This window comes from Hypanus sabinus, chromosome 20 (assembly GCF_030144855.1).
Source record: "Hypanus sabinus isolate sHypSab1 chromosome 20, sHypSab1.hap1, whole genome shotgun sequence".
Taxonomy (NCBI): domain Eukaryota; kingdom Metazoa; phylum Chordata; class Chondrichthyes; order Myliobatiformes; family Dasyatidae; genus Hypanus; species Hypanus sabinus.
The window spans coordinates 61,162,999-61,183,365 of record NC_082725.1 but is presented as its reverse complement, the minus strand read 5'-3'; the positions used below and the strand labels follow the sequence as shown (position 1 = coordinate 61,183,365).

Sequence of the window (20,367 nt, the reverse complement as noted above, 5' to 3'; positions counted from 1 at the left end):
GTACCAAGTAATGAAGGAATTTCTCACCGGAGCTTTTGCACACCGTCCATGTATGTTTTGCTTGCTAAATGACGATTTTAAAATGTCAAGTTTCCTGATATCTCTCCACTTAACCTCTTGCAATTTCTTCAGCAACTTTTGCGTCGCGACAATACACGCAGGAAACACCAGTTTTTGTATTGTACATATTTCCCGTAGTTGCACGTTCATGAGCTTTTGGTGCAGCACTTCTACTGTTTCATTAAGCCATTCTGCTTTAAACGAACTAGCAGTTCTTTTGCGCTCCATACCCTTTGCTGCTTTGGAATTCGACATAGTGAATCAATAATTTCTTTAATAAAAACAGTATAAATCAGCAAGTTTTTAAAATCTGCAGACAAATCATCGCGAGCTCCACGTTGTCTCCAACTTTCGCATCAGAAAGTAAAAAAATTGCGTATGATCGTGAAATATGCTAAACATGTCGGCGAGGTATAGGGTGACAACATTATATGCGTAGTTTAAATTCCCGTGACCTAGTAACAAAAGATGCGTCCGCGCGTACATCATAGATGGAACTCTGCCTCGTCTCCATCTGAGATTCTACCAACAATGGTTTTATCAGCAAATTTATAGATGACGTTTAAGTTATGCCAAGCCGCATAGTTGTGGGTCAAGAATCTATCTTGTTATACAAGGGATGGTTCAATGGTTTTATGTTAATAGTTGGGGTCTTTGATTATGCTGGCTATTTTAATGAAGCAGTGAGCAGTATAGACGGACTAAGGAGGGGTAGTTGAATTTTGGTGTGTGCTACCTGTTGCTGTACCAGGCCATGATGCATCTGGATGAATGTGTTTTATTTGTGTACTGTGTTGGTGAGCTTAATGGGGTTGTGTTGAATTTCTTGTTTCCTGAGGAAGCAGGGATAGAATGATACTGCTCAGGAACTGGCCCTTTGGCCCACAATGTTGTGCTGAACCAGCTTAAAAAGTAAATCAAACTCTCACAAAAAGTAAATCTTTCCTACTTACATGATGTAATATTACTCCATCATTCTCACACCTGTGCCTATCTAAGCATCTCTTAAAAGCCTCTGCCACCTACCACCATTTGCCCCTACCACCATACCAGGCAACACACTCCAGGTATCCACCATTCTTGGCGTTTTTAAAAAAAAAAAAAAAAAAAAAAAAAATTGTCCCTCACATCCCCTTCAAACCTATTCCATCTCGCCTTCATTGCATGCCCTCTGGTATTAGACATTTCTACCCTGAGAAAATTATATTCCTTGCTGCTTTTACCATGTCTTTCAATCTTAGAAACCTTCACTCAGCCTCTGCTGCTCCAGAGAAAACAACCCGTGTTCTCAGCCTCATTACATCACATGCCCTCTAAACCAGGATGCACCTCCGTAAACCTTTTCAACACCCCCTTCAATGCCTCATATCTTTCCTATAGTGGGCAGACCAGAAAATGTATGCAATACTCCAGATGTAGCCAACCAGAGTTATATAAAGTTGCAGCAAGTCACTTCATTTTTGAACTCAATGCCTCGGCTAATAAAAGCAAGCATTCTTAGCCACCTTATCGACCTGTGTAGCCACTTTTATAGAGCTATGAACATGGACCCCAAGATCCCGCTGCTCAGCAATGCTGTTAAGGACCTCGCCCTTGCATTTAACTACCAAGGTGCAACACCTCACATTTAACTGGGTTAAACTCTAACTACCATTTCTCTACCCATATCTGCAACTTGTCTATATTGTGCTGTATTCTTTGCCAGTCCCCTACACAATCCACAACCCCACCAATCTTGGTATTATCTGCAAACTTACTAACCCACCCATCTACATTTTCATCCATTTTCTTGGCCGTGATGGCTATGCAGTTGTACCAGGACTGGTATTAGTGATGTTCAATATTAGGAACTTGAAGTTCTCAATCCTCTTTACCTCAATTCCATTGAGGTAATTGGAATCCTTCTACCCACATCTCCATTTCTTGATATCAATAACCAACTCTGTGTTTTATTCAATACAAGAATGTTTAATTTTTTACACTTGGAGAAAAGTCGTTGTTATAAAAGCATGTCACTAGAGTCTTTATCTTGTTCCTGTAGTATCGTTCATTGTTATTGGTGATTCCAGTCTTACAGTGGTGTTATGTGTAAATGCATAAATGGTATTACAGTACAGTTGATTGTATAGGGAATACATTTTGCAGTTGGAAATGCAGCTCTTGTGCGACACTGGAGTTGTGGATAATTACAGTGGAGGCGCTGCTGCCTCTGAATATGTCAGCTTGTGTAGGACCATAGACCATTCAGCCTATTGCGTTTGGTCCGCCATTCCATTATGGGTGATTTATTATCTCTCTTGAACCTATTCTCTGACCTTCTCTCTGTAACCTTTGACATCCTTACTAATCAAGAACCTATCAACCTCTACTTTAAATATATCCAATGACTTGACCTCCATAGCTGTCTGAGGTAATGAACTCCACAGATTATCCACTCTGGCTAAAGAAATTCCTCCTCATCTGTGTTCTAAAGAGATATCCCTCTATTCTAAAGCTGTGCCTTCTGGCCTTGGATTAACCCACTACAGGAAATGTCCTCTTTACATCCACTTTAGCTCTGCCTTACAATATTCAATAGATTTCAATGAGATCCCCTCATTCGTCTAACTCTAAGTATAGGCACAGAGCCATCAAAAGATCCTCATTAACTATTTCATTTCTGGAATTATTCTCTTGAACCTCCCCTTGACCCTCTCCAAAGCCAGCACATGGAAAACTGTGTATGGAACTGGAGGAGACAGCAGAGGTACTTAATGAATACTTCGCTTCAGTATTCACTTGGCGATTGTAGGGATGACTTACAGCGGACTGAAAAGCCTGAGCGTGTAGATATTAAGAAAGAGGATGTGCTGGAGCTTTTAGAAAGCATCAAGTTAAATAAGTCACCAGGACTGGACAAGATGCCCCCCCAGGCTACTGTGAGAGGCGAGGGAGGAGATGGCTGAGCCTCTGGCGATGATCTTTGCATCATCAATGGGGACAGGAGAGGTTCCAGAGGATTGGAGGGTTGTGGATGTTCTTCCTTTATTCAAGAACGGGAGTAGAGATAGCCCAGGAAGTTATAGACCAGTAAGTATTACTTCAGTGGTTGGTAAGTTGATGGAGAAGATCCTGAGAGGCAGGATTTATGAACATTTGGATAGGCATTATATGAGTAGGAATAGTCAGCCTGGCTTTGTCAAAGGCAGATCATGCCTTATGATCCAAGGGGACATTGCTTTGTGGATCCAGAACTGGCTTGCCCACAGAAGGCAAAGAGCAGTTGTAGACAGGTCATATTCTGCATGGAGGTCGGTCACCAGTGGAGTGCCTCGGGGATCTGTTCTGGGACCCTTGCTCTTGGTGATTTTTATAAGTGACCTAGATGAAGTAATGGAGGGATGAGTTAGTAAATTTGCTGATGACACAAAGGTTGGCGGTGTGGGTAGTGTGGAGGGCTGTCAGCGGTTACAGCGTGACATTGATAGGATGGAAAACTGGGCTGAGAAGTGACAGATGGAGTTCAACCCAGATAAGTGTGAAGTGGTTCATTTTGGTAGGTCAAATATGATGACAGAATATAATAATATTAAGACTCTTGTCAGTGTGGAGCATCAGAGGGATCTTGGGGTCTGAGTCCATAAGCCACTCAAGGCTGCTGCGCAAGTTGACTCTGGTTAAGAAGGCATACAGTGTATTAGCCTTCATCAATCGTGGATTTGAGTTTAGGAGTCGACAGGTTGTGTTGCAGCTATATAGGACCCTGATCAGACGCCACTTGGAGTTCTGTGCTCAGCTCTGGTCGCCTCACTACAGGAAGGATGTGGAAACCATAGAAAGGGTGCAGAGGAGATTTACAAGGAAGTGGCCTTTATTGGGGAGCATGCCTTGTGAGAATAGGTTGAGTGAATTTGGCCTTTTCTCCTTGGAGTGATGGAAGATGAGAGGTGACCTGATAGAGGTGTATAAGATGATGAGAGGCATTGATCATGTGGAGAGGCTTCTTCCCAGGGCTGAAATGGCTAGCGTGAGAGTGCACAGTTTTGAGGTGCTTAGAAGTAGATACAGAGTAGATGTCAGGGGTAAATATTTTACTCAGAGTGGTGAGTGCATGGAATAGGCTGCTGGCGATGGAAATGGATATGACAGGGTCTTTTAAGAGACTCCTGGACAGGTACATGGAGCTCATAAAAATAGAGGGCTATGGGTAACCCTAGGTAATTTCTCAGGTAAGGACATGTTCAGCACAGCTTTGTGGGCAATAGGCCTGTATTGTGCTGTAGGTTTTCTTTGTTTCTATTTTTTTTAAGTGAAGGACCCAAACCAGCTCTCAATATTCTAAATCCAGCCTGACCAATGACATATAAAGCCTCAACATTACACTCTTGCTTTTATAATTAGTCCTCCTGAAAAGAGTTCTGACATTGCTTTTCACTTCATTACTACAAACTAAACATACAAGTTAATCTTTAGGGAATCATGCCTTTATTCCTATTCTTTGCCTCCTGACAGTCAGCCAATGCTAGTACCTGTCCTGTAATACCATGGGCTCTAATTTTATTTAGTGGACTCGTACAAAAAGGCTTTTTGAGGAGGTGGAGATGGTGCCAGGTAGTATGGAAATCCCCTTTGCATTCCCTGTAATAATCTTTGAAACAGTAATGGCTGTACTTCCAACTATTATAAGTGCCCTTCCAAGAGTTATTAAATTTCCTTCCCCGAGCATCTGCCGTTGTCAGTACTTCAAGTATTTATTTATTTATTTTGGAGGGTGGGGGTGGAAGTGTGTGCAAAAAGAAGAATGTGCGTGTGTAGAATTGGATATCTGGTTCATCTATCACTGATTTAATTGTTTTACTGTATAATGTGTGAATGTAAACTTTTTTTGAAGGAAGAAAAACCATCAAGCAAGTAAAGAAGAGAAATGAAGAAATGCCATTTAAAAAAGAACTTGTGGTATGCTTTCTTTCCACAAATGTTTCATTTTTGCCACCATTATAGACGTTGTACATGTCTAGTCACGTTTACTGTAGCAGGGAGCGTTCCACTTGTTCTAACCTACCACTGCATGAGCCTCCACATCCAACACACCATTCTCCACAACTTCTGCAATCTCCAAAGGGATCCTACCACCAAACACACCTTTACCTCCTCTGACCACCCCCCAGCCCTCCCCCCCCCCCCACAACTCTACAGCTTTTAGCAGGGATCATTCCATGATTCCCTTGCCCATTCACCCCTTGTCCACTAATCTCCTTCCTGGCACATCCCTGCAAGTGGCCAAAGTGCTAAACCTGCCCTCACCTCCATTCAGTGCCCCAAGCAGTCCTTCCAGGTGAGGCAACATTTCAGTTGTAAATCTGTTGGAGTAGTCTGTTGTATCCAGTACTCTTGCATTGGTGAGACTCATCTTAAAATGGGTGACCTCTTTGTCAAGCCCCTCTGCTCCATCTGCCAAAAGTGGAATTTCCTGGTGGCAAATCATTTTAATTCCTTTTCCCATTCCATTTCCCACATGTCAGTCTATGACTGTCTCTTGTATCACGATGTAGCCACTCTGAGTGGAGGAGCAACACTTCATATTCCTCCAACCTGATGGCAAGAACATTGATTTCATTAAAAAAAAAAATCCCTCACCCCTCCCTCTTCTAATTCCCCACTCTGGCCTCTTACTACTTCTCACTTTCCTGTCGCCTCTCACCTGTGCCCCTCCTTCCCTTTCTCCCATGGTCCACTCTCCTCGCCTCTCAGAATTCTTCCTCTCCAGACTTTTACCTTTCCCACTCAGCTTCACCTATCACCTTCTAGCTATCCTCCTTCCCCTCTCCCCAACTTTTTATTCTCACATTTTCCCTTTCCAGTCCTGAAGAAGGGTCTTTGTATTTTTTAATACAATTGAAAAATTTGGCCTTATTGACTGATTTTAATTTTGCAGCCATCCCATACTTGTCAATTAGTAACCTGCTGGTCCTGAAACACACAGTGGTAGGTTTTAATGTATCCATTTTGTAATACAATCTAATCATAACAATCTGTTCTGTCCATAAACCTTCTCCCTTTTGGCCTTTACTAATTAATGCCACAGTGTTTGGTTTCTGTTTCTTTTATTAAAAAAATAGAAGCAACTTTAAAGAAAAACTATCAAACCCATTTTACTCTGGTGTATTTATTTATGCATTGGTTCGCTCAACAGAGAGAACAGTCCCAAGTTCGTATTACTTCTGACATGCCATCCCTAGTCTCTTGTACCACGGCCCCTTCTCTCTTCTCACCTGCCTATCACCTTCCCCTGTCCCCTCCTTCCCTTCCCTTTCTCCTATGGTCCATTCACCTCTCCAATCAGGTTCCTTCCTCTCCAGCCCTTTTCCTTTCCTACACCTGAAGTCACCTATCACCTAGCTATCCTCTTCCCCTTCCCTACAACCCCACTTTTTATTCAGTCCTCTTCCCCCTTCCTTTCTCGTCCTGATGAAGGGTGTCAGCCCAAAATGTTGACTGTCTATTCATCTCCATAGGTGCTGCTGAGTTCCTCCAGCATGTTGTGTGTTGCTTTGGATTTCCAGCATCTGTGGAAGTTTTGATGTTTTACAGTGTCATCTCTTCAATAACTTTGGGGAAGATGATTTAGTAGAGGGTCATGCAGCATGGGGGTAGCTCTTAAACACAACTAATCTATGCTGGCTAAGATTCCCAGTTTAGTCAGGCAGACTTGCCGATGTTTGGCCCATCTTATCTTCCAAAGTGTGCTGGCCTGGATTGGAGCAATATAGTAGCTGAGATCCAACCAATAATTTATAAAACAGTTTAACTGAGAACACTGGTGCAGTGCTTTTGAAAATAGTCTTTCAGTCAAAACCATTCAGATCACCTGGAATTGCAGATTAGAGTAGTTTCAAATATTCATATTGAAAGACAAAGTTTTCTGAATTCCTGGCTACCTTTTTATTTCTTGGACACCATCAACAAGACAGGATTATTTCATTACTATTGATCGTGGCACCAAGCCATTCTTAAATTGTAGTGATTCCTTGTTGCATGATCATGGCTATTGATTTATTGATTAAAGTTAGAGGTCTACAGCAATGAAACAGGTCCTCTGGCTCAATGCTTCCAAGTTGCCTGCAGAGATCAAACCAAAACAGAGACCCTACAGATTTGTTATACTTGCATGATGCACTCTCACTCCTGTAATCATTGCTTCAAAAGTCAAATCCTTTATTTGATTCTTTATTAGTAATTGTACAACCTTGAGGCAATGAAATTTAAGTGTGCCCAAGCTAAGCATGATTGAGTAGTCAGCAAGAGTTACATCTGTCAGTCCCCAGCTACCACCAACAGCATCAATACATGACGTATTCAATTTACATTTACTTCTATTACATTCTCGACCCCCCCCCCCTCATGTGACTAGTTACCGTGATAAATGTGCAATTCAGAATACAATGCAGAACGAAAACAGATGCATGGTTCCTACATCTCCTACCTGAGTAAGTCCCGTTGGGTCTTATGGGTGTGTGGAAGTCAAACTTGTGTGTAGGGATTTGTGACTGTTGGGGCTGAGCTTTGCTAGTGGGGATTTATAGACTCAGAACACTAGCATTGTGATTTTTATATGGATTAAACAGCGTGCTTGACTATTGTTCTGGAATTGTATTGCTTTCTCTGCTGGTCGAATTAAAATCAGTAAGTTTACTGTATTGCAGTTGTGCTCTCTTATTGAGAGCGTCTTCAATAACAATGAATTTCAAGCTTTGCGGGAATTTCTATCAGACCAAAGTGAATATCCACCTCAGCAATGCAACAAGCTGTTCCTCAACAAGCTCAATCAGTTAGCTCACAAGGTATGGCACCTTTCCTGTACTCTTTACAGAAGCCTGTAACCTCATTCTAACGGCTCATTTTGGTCTTGGTGTGATGTTTGTTTTATAGGAAATGGACAAAAATCAGTTCTTGAATGTCTCTCTGCTACTAAAAGTGTTGCAGAAATTTTGCAAGGAGGACTGTGATGGTCTAAATGACTTAATTGAACATGGGCTTGTTAAGAAGATAAGTATACTTAACCAGCTTCCTTTTTAACTTGTCTGGAGTAGGTGGCTTATCTGTTGCTTGTATTTTGTGATGGGGTTAATTGAATGACTGTTGTAATTAATCATGCATACATCTGGAATTGAAAATAATGAGATTTTTTTTTTACTTTCATGGAATGTGAGCATTATTAAATTTGTATTTCATCTCCCCTTTTCCTTGTATTAAGGGAAAGTTCCTTTAGGGTGCATTTAAAGTTAAATCTGGGGTTTGGATCTGAGGACTCATTTTTGGTTTGGAATGCTGTTGTTCACTTCAATTGTTTGCATGATTTGTAATTTTTTTCTTTATCTTGTGCATCGAGTGTTGGTCTTTTTATTTTAATTCTTTTTTTTCTTTAATTGGATTCTTTTGGGTTTCTTACTTTTGTGGCTACCTCTGAGCAAGCAAATCTTAAGGGTGTATAATTTGGACATTCTTTGATAATAAATGAACTTTAATATTGCAATCCATGCTAAGGAGCCTATAAGACTAAACTGGATAAAAGTGTCTTGCAGGTTGTCATATTGAGTCAGCTAATTGGTAATTGATCTTGTCTCAACAGCAGAATGAAACTCTACCTAGAAATTAAATGTTGAATTCATAAAGTAATGTTCCTGCTCTGCTACTTTCACATTCAGGCTGAAATATCTAAGTCAGTAAAGATTGCATTGCTCTTGTCTCTATGTTGCAGAACTCTTTCAGTTCATCTTGAGGATGTGCTTCGCCAGGGTGCCAACTTGGCTGAGCTATTAGGCTGAGTCCCTCAAACTTGTGTGATTGGGTGGATGTTAAGAATCCCAATGCAACATACAGATTATGTGCAGTTGCTGGACAATTGGTCATCCCTTTGCACAAAGCTGGGGCTAGAAATGGCAAGGAATTGTGAGTGCAGGCTAGTCCATCACAAAAATCAGCCTCCTTCCATTGACTCTGTCTTCCTGGTGACTAGGGGAAAGCAGCCAGTGTAATCAAGGGGGGCCCCCTCGCCATGTCATTCTCTTAACATCTTATCAGGCAGAAGTTACAGAAGGTCTGCCGTGTGGGGAATCTCAGCAAGGCAGTTGGACTCAGTGGGCATATCTGTAGGATGAATCTGACAGCCCTACAGACGATTTATGTGTGTGCTTAACTTGAGCAGTTCTGTTTGGAACTGTCATCAATAGCCAGTGTTGCAAAGCGCTCAGGCTGAGATTCGACCTGTGAAATTGAAGACAGCAAATATCATTTAGTGTGTTTTGAACAGAAAAGTAAAACCAAAAGTTCAAAATACATTTATTATCAAAATAGCTTTGAGATTCGTCGACTGACTGGCAACCACAAAACAAAACTGATAGAACACAGTTTTGGGAAAAAAAAGACAATCATATACCCGGTGTGCTGAAAAAGACAAAACATGCAAACAATAAAAGTAAGTAAATAATATCTGAACTGAAATGCATGAAAGTGAGTCCACAGCTGTGAAGCCTATCCAGAAGCCCATTAGTTGCAGGCCACAGCCTTGTTTCAGCATGGATGAGTAAACTCCATGGAGCAATGATCTGAACACTGGCCTGCCCCTCTCCTTTTGTCCCTGACACTAGATTTTTTTCAACCTGGCCTGGCACTTAATTAGGCTAAACCTTCAGTTGCTCCTCGTTCTTGAACCCAAGCTTGCCAGCTCAGGCCTGGGTCCTGCTGCCAGAATTCAGGCCACAATTGACCTTTCCAATCTGGCCCAATGCTTAAATTGGTCAAAGTGTTTCATTCCTGACTCCCAGACCTGGCCCCTGTCACTTCAATATGCTCTTGGCCTGGGCCCTACTACCTTGATTCGGCCTGCACCTGACCTTTCTGATCTGGCCTGGCGCATGAATTGGCCAAACAGTGGGTCATTTTTTTCGGCTCGGGCCCTGTTGCCATGACACTGCCTTGCCTCGGTTCTGCTGTATTGAATCATCTCCAAGTCTGCTCCAACAATGGCTGAACATTGGCCTCATTCTCCACACAGGCCTTGGCCCCACTGCAAGTTACAACATCAGTTGTTATGGGAGTCATTGTGAATGTGCTAAAAATGCACTGGGTAGTTTCTATTGAAGGTTATTTCTAACAACTGCCCCAAATCATTTTTGTAGTAATTTAGGTGAGTAGAGTTATGATCATCTGTTCAAGCAAATGCCATGGAAGGTGGTAGTGAACATTTAAGAACTGTGTAGAGGTGGGTTATGTATGTGCACTAAATTACATTACCTAAACATGGTTCTATAACATCATGGGCAGCACAGACTTGTTGGGCTGGATCAGTGACCATGTGGTATCTTGAAATTTAAAAAAAATCTAATCTAATCCTAATTGATGTTTGGTTTGTCTAAAGGCTTTGGAAGGATGAGAAAGTTATCTTGCACAGAACTTTAAACAGACTTCATAATGTATTGTTTTGTGCATCCGCTCTGAAAAGGTATATCCTCACAGGCAAGGGGCTCAAGATTTGCTCATTAGATCTACAATATTTTAGCCCTTTGGATCATGCAGATTTGAGCTTGGGGAATGAGTCATCTTAAAGAATAAAGTATATGAAATAGTAAATAAGTAGAAACAATTTTCCCAGCAAAATTCAAAGCACGACTCCTTTTAAGCTTCAGTACAGTATTTATGATTAGTCTTTCATGGAAGTGAATTACTTTCTCTTCCCTCTCCCTGACTGCTATTAATTCTCAGAACCTTCATGTTTGTGGAAGCCTACATATATTTTAGATTATTTTTCTCCAGTAGCAGTCTATTCTCTTCAAATGTTTTTTTTTTTTGAATACCAGAAGGCCAGCTACTATTTTCCTCTGCAAATATATTTGACCTCTTCTGTTTCGTGGTAGAGGCAAGAGAACAAGGCATTGCATCCCTTGTCTTTTGAGACATTATTCACAGATACAATTACTAAAACTACTTGATCTCTCAAAATTATTCAACGTTGGATGAATAAATATCTGTGTCTAGTGGTAGTATCTTCAATGTATCTTAATGTAGTTCATAAATAATACCCATTGCCATTGGTTGTGACAGTTCTCCCCTTGTACCTCCTAGACAGATTCTGTATAGGAGAACTTCCCACCTAACAGTTGGATGGTCTTTAGACATTCTTGGGTGAATCATTGGCCCATTTCTTGAATACTGATTTGAGTACTTGCATTACAGTCTCAAATTTCAATGTTCCTGGATGACCAATCAAATTGCTATTTGTTGCAACTCTATTACTAGATCCAGTTGGTCCATAACACGGCAGTGATCTCTAACAGTATATTAAGATACTGTGCCTTGCTAACCAATTGTAGGAAATATAGCATTATTATATAATTGGAAATTACAAATTCTAGTTCCTGAAGTACTGAAGTCTCTTGTATTTTTCTACATGCTCCTATGGTTTGAACGTGCTATGGAGTTTTTGAAAATCACAGAATTGAAATCGAATGAGTCGCTTGTGATTTTGGTTGAAGATATTTTTGACACTATAATAGTAAGTACTTGCATATTACAGACAATTTATACTGTACCTGAAAACCCATACAATTATTTTATCTGTCTCTCTCTTCCCCTCCCCCCACAGGCAATTTGCAAATACAGCAATGAAGGTAGGGTTATTCCTCAGAATAGCGAACTCATTTGTGGATTTTCTTGGTTGTGGTTTGGCAACAGGTTTTTCATAAGCTTTCAAAAGTAGCCATATAGGCTGTTTATAGTGACAGCAGAATAATTTTGCATTTAAAATGGCATTGCTAGTATATACTGATTTATAATTTTGTATTATATCTGCTGAGTATGCCCAAACTGTTTAAAAAATCCTGATCTTGGTAATCTTATCTGAAGATGGCATGCAACCAAGGTACAGTGCAGTTGAAGGCTTGGCTGATGTTTTAGAATCCAACCTTAGGATCAACACCTTGTATTCTGCCTGGGTAGCCTCCAACCTGATGGCATGATCATTGATTTCTCTAATTTCCGTTAATACCTTTCCTCCCCTTCTTACCCCATCCCTTTATTTATTATTTTTTCTGTTTTTTCCCTTTTTTCTCTTTCTGTCCCCCTCACAATCACTCCTTGCCTGCTCTCCATCTTCCTCTGTTGCTACCCTCCCCCTTTCTTTCTCCTAGGCCTCCTGTCCCATGATCCTCCCTGCTTCTTCAGCTCTGTGTCCCTTTTGCCAATTAACTTCCCAGCTCTTAGCTTTATCTCCTCCCTCCCACCCCCACCCCCCGGTCTTCTCCTATCATTTTGGATCTCCCCCTCCCACTTTCAAATCTCTCACTATCTCTTCTTTCAGTTAGTCCTGATGAAGGGTCTCTGCCTGAAACGTTGACTGTACTTCTTCCTATAGATGATGCATGGCCTTCTGCGTTCCACCTGCATTTTGTGTGTTTGAATTTCCAGCATCTGCAGATTTTCTTGTGTTTGCTTTATTGATTGAAGTTGATTTTGGATCTCCTGAGATCTGCAATATGCTATGTAGATTGTATAAATTTATTGGATTGAAGTGAATATAATTTGCCGAGGAGAGTGAAGTTCATGTGTTGTTACTGTGATCTTGCTTCAATTTTTAAAAAAATCTCTAATCTTTGTCTGAGGTAAGCTGTAATATAATGGCTGCAATCTTGAAGAAAAGTTGCCTTTTTTAGGAATTAGGGGCTACTTGTACCCTAAATTTCTCAAGTCTTTCGGTTAAACTGTAAATATTGGTGAAGGTCCAAACTTGAAAAGATGACAAATTGAGACTAAAACCTTGTGGCTGAATCTCAGTTCATCCCTTGGTTTCTGCCAATAAGTTCAGGCTACCAAGTGGGGGTAAGTGCCCATTCCTTTGAGATACTGAAGATAATATGTTCCAGGTCTGCTTTGCTTAATGTTGAGCCTTTAACTTCTAGAAGCACCCTTGTAAGATTTGGGTTAAGAGCAACTTCTTTGTTGCATTTGTAAACAGTGCTGCAATCAAAATGTATTCAGATCTTCTCTGAGCCTCTGAGTGTTTTCTATCTGGAAACAAGAATTAACTTGTAAATCTTACTTGCTTTTGTTTTACTAGGTCGGATAGAACTTGTGGACAGTTTTCTTTTACAAATAGGCAATGGAGTGACTGATTTTCGTCTAAAAATCAGTATCCGTCTGGAGGTAAGAATACCACCTTCTACCAAAGTGTTTTCTATTTAAAAAGTAAAACTGACTATATTTTCTGCTTCTTGTAGGCTATAAGAACCTTCAATTCATTGCTTGATTTAATCTTCAAAAAGGGGAATATAAAATTTTACTCTTCTGAAGAAGTGCAAGATTTAATGTAAGTGTTTTAATAATTATGTACGTATATATCAGTCTGAATGTCAAGGAGTTGAGCTCCATTTTAAGATGGGAGTTTCATTCTGTGTGATGCTGTTGACAATGGCCTGTGTGGGGTTTTTGGTTTCCAGATGGTTGTGGAAAGATTTCAGGGGACTAAGTGAAGACTGGGGAAACTTCTTGGCCTATATTTCCCAAGCAAATGAATAAATAAACTTGTTCAAAGCAACATGCACAAAATGCTGGAGCAACTCAGCAGGCCAGGAAATGAGTCCTGATGAAGTGTCTCAGCATGAAATGTCGACTATTTACTCTTTTCCATAGATGCTGCCCAGCCTGCTGATTTCTTCCAGTATTTTCTATGCATTGCTTTGGATTTCCGGCATCTGCAGATTTTCTTGTATAAGTAATCTTGGTATTGATTTGTAAAGTGTACTGCTGTATTCCTGTTGACTGTGAGTGGCATTTTCCTGCACCTCAAGATAGAACACAGAACAGTACAGGCCTTTCGACCCAGTATGTTGTGCTGACCTAAATAAACTCACTCCATGATCAAACTAAAGCTTCCCTTGTGCCTGGCCCATAACAGTTTATTTTTCTGACATCCATATACCTATATAAGAGTATTTTAAATGTCCCTGTTGAATCAACCTCTACTAGCACCCCTGATAGTGCATTAGAGGCACCCATCACTGAGTATTAATTTTTTTAAAATAAGTACCTCATCTCCTCTAAAACTTACTCCACTCACATTAAATGGATTTCCTTTGTTATTGATCATTGCTGCCCAGGAGAAACAGTGGACAGGCAGCATCTATCTATGTCTTATAATCATACACTTCTTTCAAATAGTCTCTCATCCTCCATGGTTCTGAAGAGAAAAGCCCTAGCTTGCATAGCCTTTCCTTAAAAGGTGTCCTCTATTTCAAGCAGCACCTTAGTAAATTGCCTCTGAACTCCCTCTAAAGTTTTCTCATTCTTCCTGTAATGAGGTGACCAGAACTGAACACAATACTCTGCCTGATCTAACCGGAGTTTTATAGAACTGCAACGTAACTGCTCTTGAACTCAATCCACTGGCCAGCACACCAGTTGCCGCCTTAGCCACTCTGCTTGCACTGCAGCTTTGATCAATCTATGGACTTGGAAACCAAGATCCCTCTGTTCCTCCACAGTGCTAAGGATCTTGCATTGACCTTGTATTCCATCTTTAAATTTGATCTTCCAAGGTATATCACTTTATACGTTTCCAGATCAAACTCCATCTGTCACTACTTTGCCAAAATCTGCACCCTGTTGTAATCTATGATAACCATCTACACTACCCATGATACCTAACTTGTCATCTGGAAACCTATGAACCCACCCCTCCATTTCCTCATCCAAGTCATTTAGAAAAATGACAAGTAGCAAGGCCACCACTAGTCACTGACCTCCAGGCAGAATGTACTCCTTCTACTAAACCACCTCATTCTATGGGCTGGCCAGTTCTAAATCAATACAGCCTAATCAATGTGGATCCCATGCCTCCTAAATTTCTGGACAGGCCTTCCATGCAGGGCCTTGTTAAAAGCTCTACTGAAATCCATCTACACCACATACACCACTCTACCTTTGTCACTGTTTTATCACCACCTCAATTCTCATTTAGGCTCATGAGGCATCAACTGCCCCTCAAAGCCATGTTGACCATCCCTTTTATATAAAACTATGCCCTGCCAAATCCAGTCTCTAAGAATCATCTCCAGTAGATTGCCCACCACTGGCATAAGATACTGGTCTATAATTCTCAGGAATATTTTTATTACTTTAATAATTGAGCAACATTTGCCTTCCTCCAATCCAGTAGCTAGGGAGGGTAAAAGTGTTATTGCCAATGCAACAGCAATTTCTTCCCTTGCATCCCAGAGTAACCTGGAAAATATCTTGTCTGGTCCCAGGTACTTGTCTATCCTAATGCTTTTTCAGAAGCTCCAGCACTGCCTTTTTCTTAACCTCAACAGGGTCCAGTACATTAGCCTGTTCTATCTCGCATTCCTTAAGGTCCCTCTCTAAGATGAACACTGAGACAGTTATTCATTAAGAACCTCCCTTGCCTCCTCTGCCTCCAGGCACCTTGCCCCCACTTTATCCCAGAGGGTCTTGCCTTTTAACGTCCTCTTCCAGCTCTCTTAAGTCCCTCCTTAAGCTCCTTCCTGGCTGCCTTGTAATTCTCAAGAACTTTGCCTGATTTTTTTGCTTCCAAACCCTTAAGTAAGGGAATGAGATAGGTCAGGTGACAGGGATATGTGTTGGGGAGCACTTTGGGTCCAGTGGTCACAATGCCATCAGTTTCAATATAATTATGGAGAAGGATAGGATTGGACCCAAGGTTGAGATTTTTGATTGGAGAAAGGCTAACTTTGAGGAGATGCGAAAAGATTTAGAAGGAGTGGATTGGGACAATTTGTTTTATGGGAAGGATGTAATAGAGAAATGGAGGTCATTTAAAGGTGAAATTTTGAGGGTGCAGAATCTTTATGTTCCTGTTGGGTTGAAAGGAAAGGTTAAAAGTTTGAGAGAGATGGTTTTCAAGGGATATTGGAAACTTGGTTCGGAAAAAGAGAGAGATCTACAATAAATATAGGCAGCATGGAGTAGATGATGTGCTCGAGGAATATAAAGAATGTAAAAAATCTTAAAGAAATTAGAAAAGCTAAAAGAAGATATGAGGTTGCTTTGGCAAGTAAGGTGGAAATAAATCCAAAGGGTTTCTACAGTTATATTAATAGCAAAAGGATAGTGAGGGATAAAACTGGTCCCTTAGAGAATCAGAGTGGACAGCTATGTGTGGAGCCAAAAGAGATGGGGGAGATTTTGAACAATTTCTTTTCTTCGGTATTCACTAAGGAGAAGAATATTGAATTGTGTAAGATAAGGAAAACAAGTAGGAAAGTTATGGAAACTATGATGATTAAAGAAGAGGAAGTACAGGTGCTTTTAAAGAATATAAAAGTGGATGAGTCTCCGGGTCTTGACAGGATATTCCCTAGGACCTTGAGGGAAGTTAGTGTAGAAATAGCAGGGGCTCTGACAGAAATATTTCGGATGTCATTAGAAACGGGGATGGTGCTGGATGAATGGCGTATTGCTGATGTGGTTCCATTGTTTAAAAAGGGTTCTAAGAGTAAACCTAGCAATTATCAGCCTGTAAGCTTGATGTCAGTGTTGGATAAATTAATGGAAAATATTCTTAGATATGGTATATATAATTATCTGAATAGACCGGGCCTGATTAGGAATAGTCAACATGGATTTGTGCATGGAAGGTCATGTTTGACAAATCTTATTGAATTTTTTGAAGAGGTTACGAGGAAAGTTGACGAGGGTAAAGCAGTGAATGTTGTCGATATGGACTTCAGTAAGACTTTTGGCAGGGTTCCACACAGAAGGTTAGTTAGGAAGGTAATCATTAGGTATTAATGTTGAAGTAGTAAAATGGATTCAACAGTGGCTGGATGGGAGATGCCAGAGAGTAATGGTGGATAACTGTTTGTCAGGTTGGAGGCCAGTACCTAGTGGTATGCCTAAGGGATCTGTACTGGGTCCAATGTTGTCTGTCATATACATTAATGATATGTATGATGGGTTGGTAAATTGGATTAGTAAGTATGCAGATGATACTAAGATAGGTGGCGTTGTGGATAATGAAGTAGGTTTTCAAAGCTTGCAGAGAGATTTAGGCCAGTTAGAAGAGTGGGCTGAAAGATGGCAGATGGAATTTAATGCTGATAAGTATGAGGTGATACATTTTGGTAGGACTAATCAAAATAGGACATACATGGTACAATGGTAGGGCATTGAAGAATGCAGTAGAACAGAGTGATCTAGGAATAATAGTGCATAGTTCCCTGAAGATGGAATCTCATGTGGATAGGATGGTGAAGACAACTTTTGGTATGCTGGCCTTTATAAATCCGAGCATTGAGTATAGGAGTTGGGATGTAATGTTAAAATTGTACAAGGCATTGGTGAAGCCAAATTTGGAGTACTGTGTACAGTTCTGGTCACTGGATTATAGGAAAGATGTCAACAAAATAGAGAGTACAGAGGAGATTTACTAGAATGTTACCTGGGTTTCAGCACCTAAGTTACAGAGAAAGGTTGAACAAGTTAGGTCTTTATTCTTTGGAGCATAGAAGGTTGAGGGTGGACTTGATAGAGGTATTTAAAATTATGAGGGGGATAGTTAGAGTTGACGTGGATAGGCTTATTCCATTGAGAGGGGAGATTCAAACAAGAGGACATGAGTGACAGGGGGCAAAAGTTTAGGGTAACACGAGGGGGAAATTTCTTTACTCAGTGGTAGCTGTGTGGAACGCGCTTCCAGTAGAAGTGGTAGAGGCAGGTTTGACATTGTCATTTAAAGTAAATTTGGTTAGTTATATGGACAGGAAAGGAATGGAGGGTTATGGGCTGAGTGCAGGTTGGTGGGACTAGGTGAGAGTAAGCATTTGGCATGGACTAGAAGGGCCGAGATGGCCTGTTTCCGTGCTGTAATTGTTATATGGTTTCCTTCCACCCTTGACTAAAAGTTTCACCTCTTGTCAATTACGGCTCCCTTACCATACCATCCTTCCCCTGCCTCCATGGGACAAACCTGTCCAGAGCCCCATGCTAGTGCTCCCTAAACAATCTCCACATTTCTGCTGTGCATTTCCCTGAAGATGTGTTTCAAATTTATCCTCCCAAACTGTACCCATGATGTCTGCCCTTGTGTATGGTTATGCTAAAGGTAAGGCTGTTGTGTTCATCATATCAGAAATGGTTACCTGTCACCTGACCAGATTAATTACTTGGCATCAGACCTTGTATGGCTTTTCCTACATGTTGCTTTCGACATTGTGGGAGAGTGCAGAGCATGCCAGGAGGCCAGCATATAGTATATCGAACTGAACTTTACCGATAAAACTGCTTATACAGTATGTGGCCTCCTCCCATGTAGGTGTGGCTAACTGAGTGACATATGAATAACACTTAACTCCCACTGCACAGTCAGCCTGACCATGTTACTGTGTCAGGAATCCTTCCTGACACAGCTAACAAATGTTGCCCCCATCTTAACCTTTGCACCTTTTTTATACCATGCATCAATATTATTAAGCAAGGGGCACATGAACCCCTGACCTAGAGGGTATTAAGTTCGTATCATAGTTATGAGTCATCAAGTAGGAGCTTAATACTTGCTCTGAATATCAGAATGATTTGTGACTATTGCATTTGCAGGCTTGATCTGGCAAAAACAATTCTGGAAGTTGGAGGTAAGAACATCAATTTATTAATGCATTTGCTTAAATCTCTGTCTCTCTCTCTGTCTCTCTCTCTGTCTCTCTCTCTGTCTCTCTCTCTGTCTCTCTCTCTGTCTCTCTCTCTGTCTCTCTCTCTGTCTCTCTCTCTGTCTCTCTCTCTGTCTCTCTCTCTGTCTCTCTCTCTGTCTCTCTCTCTGTCTCTCTCTCTGTCTCTCTCTCTGTCTCTCTCTCTGTCTCTCTCTCTGTCTCTCTCTCTGTCTCTCTCTCTGTCTCTCTCTCTGTCTCTCTCTCTGTCTCTCTCTCTGTCTCTCTCTCTGTCTCTCTCTCTGTCTCTCTCTCTGTCTCTCTCTCTGTCTCTCTCTCTGTCTCTCTCTCTGTCTCTCTGTCTCTCTGTCTCTCTGTCTGTCTCTGTCTCTCTGTCTCTCTGTCTCTCTGTCTCTCTGTCTCTCTGTCTCTCTGTCTCTCTGTCTCTCTGTCTCTCTGTCTCTCTGTCTCTCTGTCTCTCTGTCTCTCTGTCTCTCTGTCTCTCTGTCTCTCTGTCTCTCTGTCTCTCTGTCTCTCTGTCTCTCTGTCTCTCTGTCTCTCTGTCTCTCTGTCTCTCTGTCTGTCTCTCTGATCCTTGAAGCATCATCAACTTTGTGCTGCTCTGAAGGTCCTTCTACATGTTCTTCAAATCCCTGGTTCCCCTCTTCAAGTATTTCCATGATGACCTCAGCTTCCTGGTTTTGATATCAAGGAACATCATTTGCATTAACAGCCAACACATCCAAGGATGTTCTAGGGGAATTTTGCAAGGGTTGCTGTACATTCCAATGACAATATTTGCATGTCTACTGTGCACAGCAGAATAACACAGAACATGACAAAATGGAACTCTTCTATCACTACCTATTGTAGACCATCTTCTATTGAACATATTATCCTGGCCTTTGTATTTCCTAATGCCTTCCATTAGAAATTCCAGCATCTTTGGATTCAAATCCCTGCACAAAACACCTCCACTCTATTTCATATGCATGAATAATCTTCCAAGTGCACTTGAGACCCTAATCCAAACCTGTTGACAACTGTAATATATTAGTTATTGATTTCTTGAACTTCTGTTAGTATGCATTCTGCATTCTTGTTTACCTCTCACCTCTTACCTGACCATCAACCCCTACTGACGCTTCTCCCCTTTCTTCTATGGTCTTCTGTCATCTATCAAATTTGCCCTTCTGCCCTTTACCTCTTTCACCAATCAACTTCCCAGCTCTCTACTTCACCTATCACCTGCCACATTGTACTACTTATCCCCACTCCCTCCACCTTATTCTGACTTCTTCCGCTTTCCGTTCCAGTCCTGATGAAGGCTTTCAGCCCTAATTGTTGACTGTATGTTCATTTCCATGGAAGCTGCCTGATCTGCTGAGCTCCTCCAGCAGACTGTGTTATTGTAGATTTCCAGCATTTGCACTACCTCTTGTGTCTTGTCACTGAGTCTGACAAATTTAGAAAGGTTTGTACTACTTGCATTGCTAAGGGTTAACAGTTCTGTCGGTGCACTTTTTTTTTGATGTAAGGTGATCACTGGTTCTATTTTATAAGGCCTTTCAGCTGTTTTGGCATGTTTTGATCAATGCAGCTGAGAGCAGTTTACTTCTAGCTCTTGCTGTTTAGTTCAGTTTACCTGTAATAAAAA

General features: G+C 41.1%; 1 protein-coding gene across 1 annotated transcript in view; it reads left to right on the top strand.

The window, feature by feature from the left end:
* Nucleotides 1-1,604: 1,604 nt before the first annotated feature.
* The window catches only part of sycp2l (synaptonemal complex protein 2-like), an 84,919-nt gene continuing 66,156 nt past the window's right edge, over nucleotides 1,605-20,367 (top strand). Inside the window, exons 1-7 of the mRNA XM_059945752.1 lie at nucleotides 1,605-1,671; nucleotides 4,931-4,995; nucleotides 7,743-7,880; nucleotides 7,969-8,089; nucleotides 13,151-13,236; nucleotides 13,311-13,399; nucleotides 18,664-18,698. Coding sequence (XP_059801735.1) covers nucleotides 1,605-1,671; nucleotides 4,931-4,995; nucleotides 7,743-7,880; nucleotides 7,969-8,089; nucleotides 13,151-13,236; nucleotides 13,311-13,399; nucleotides 18,664-18,698 — 601 coding nt within the window. The remainder of the gene's footprint in view (nucleotides 1,672-4,930; nucleotides 4,996-7,742; nucleotides 7,881-7,968; nucleotides 8,090-13,150; nucleotides 13,237-13,310; nucleotides 13,400-18,663; nucleotides 18,699-20,367) is intronic.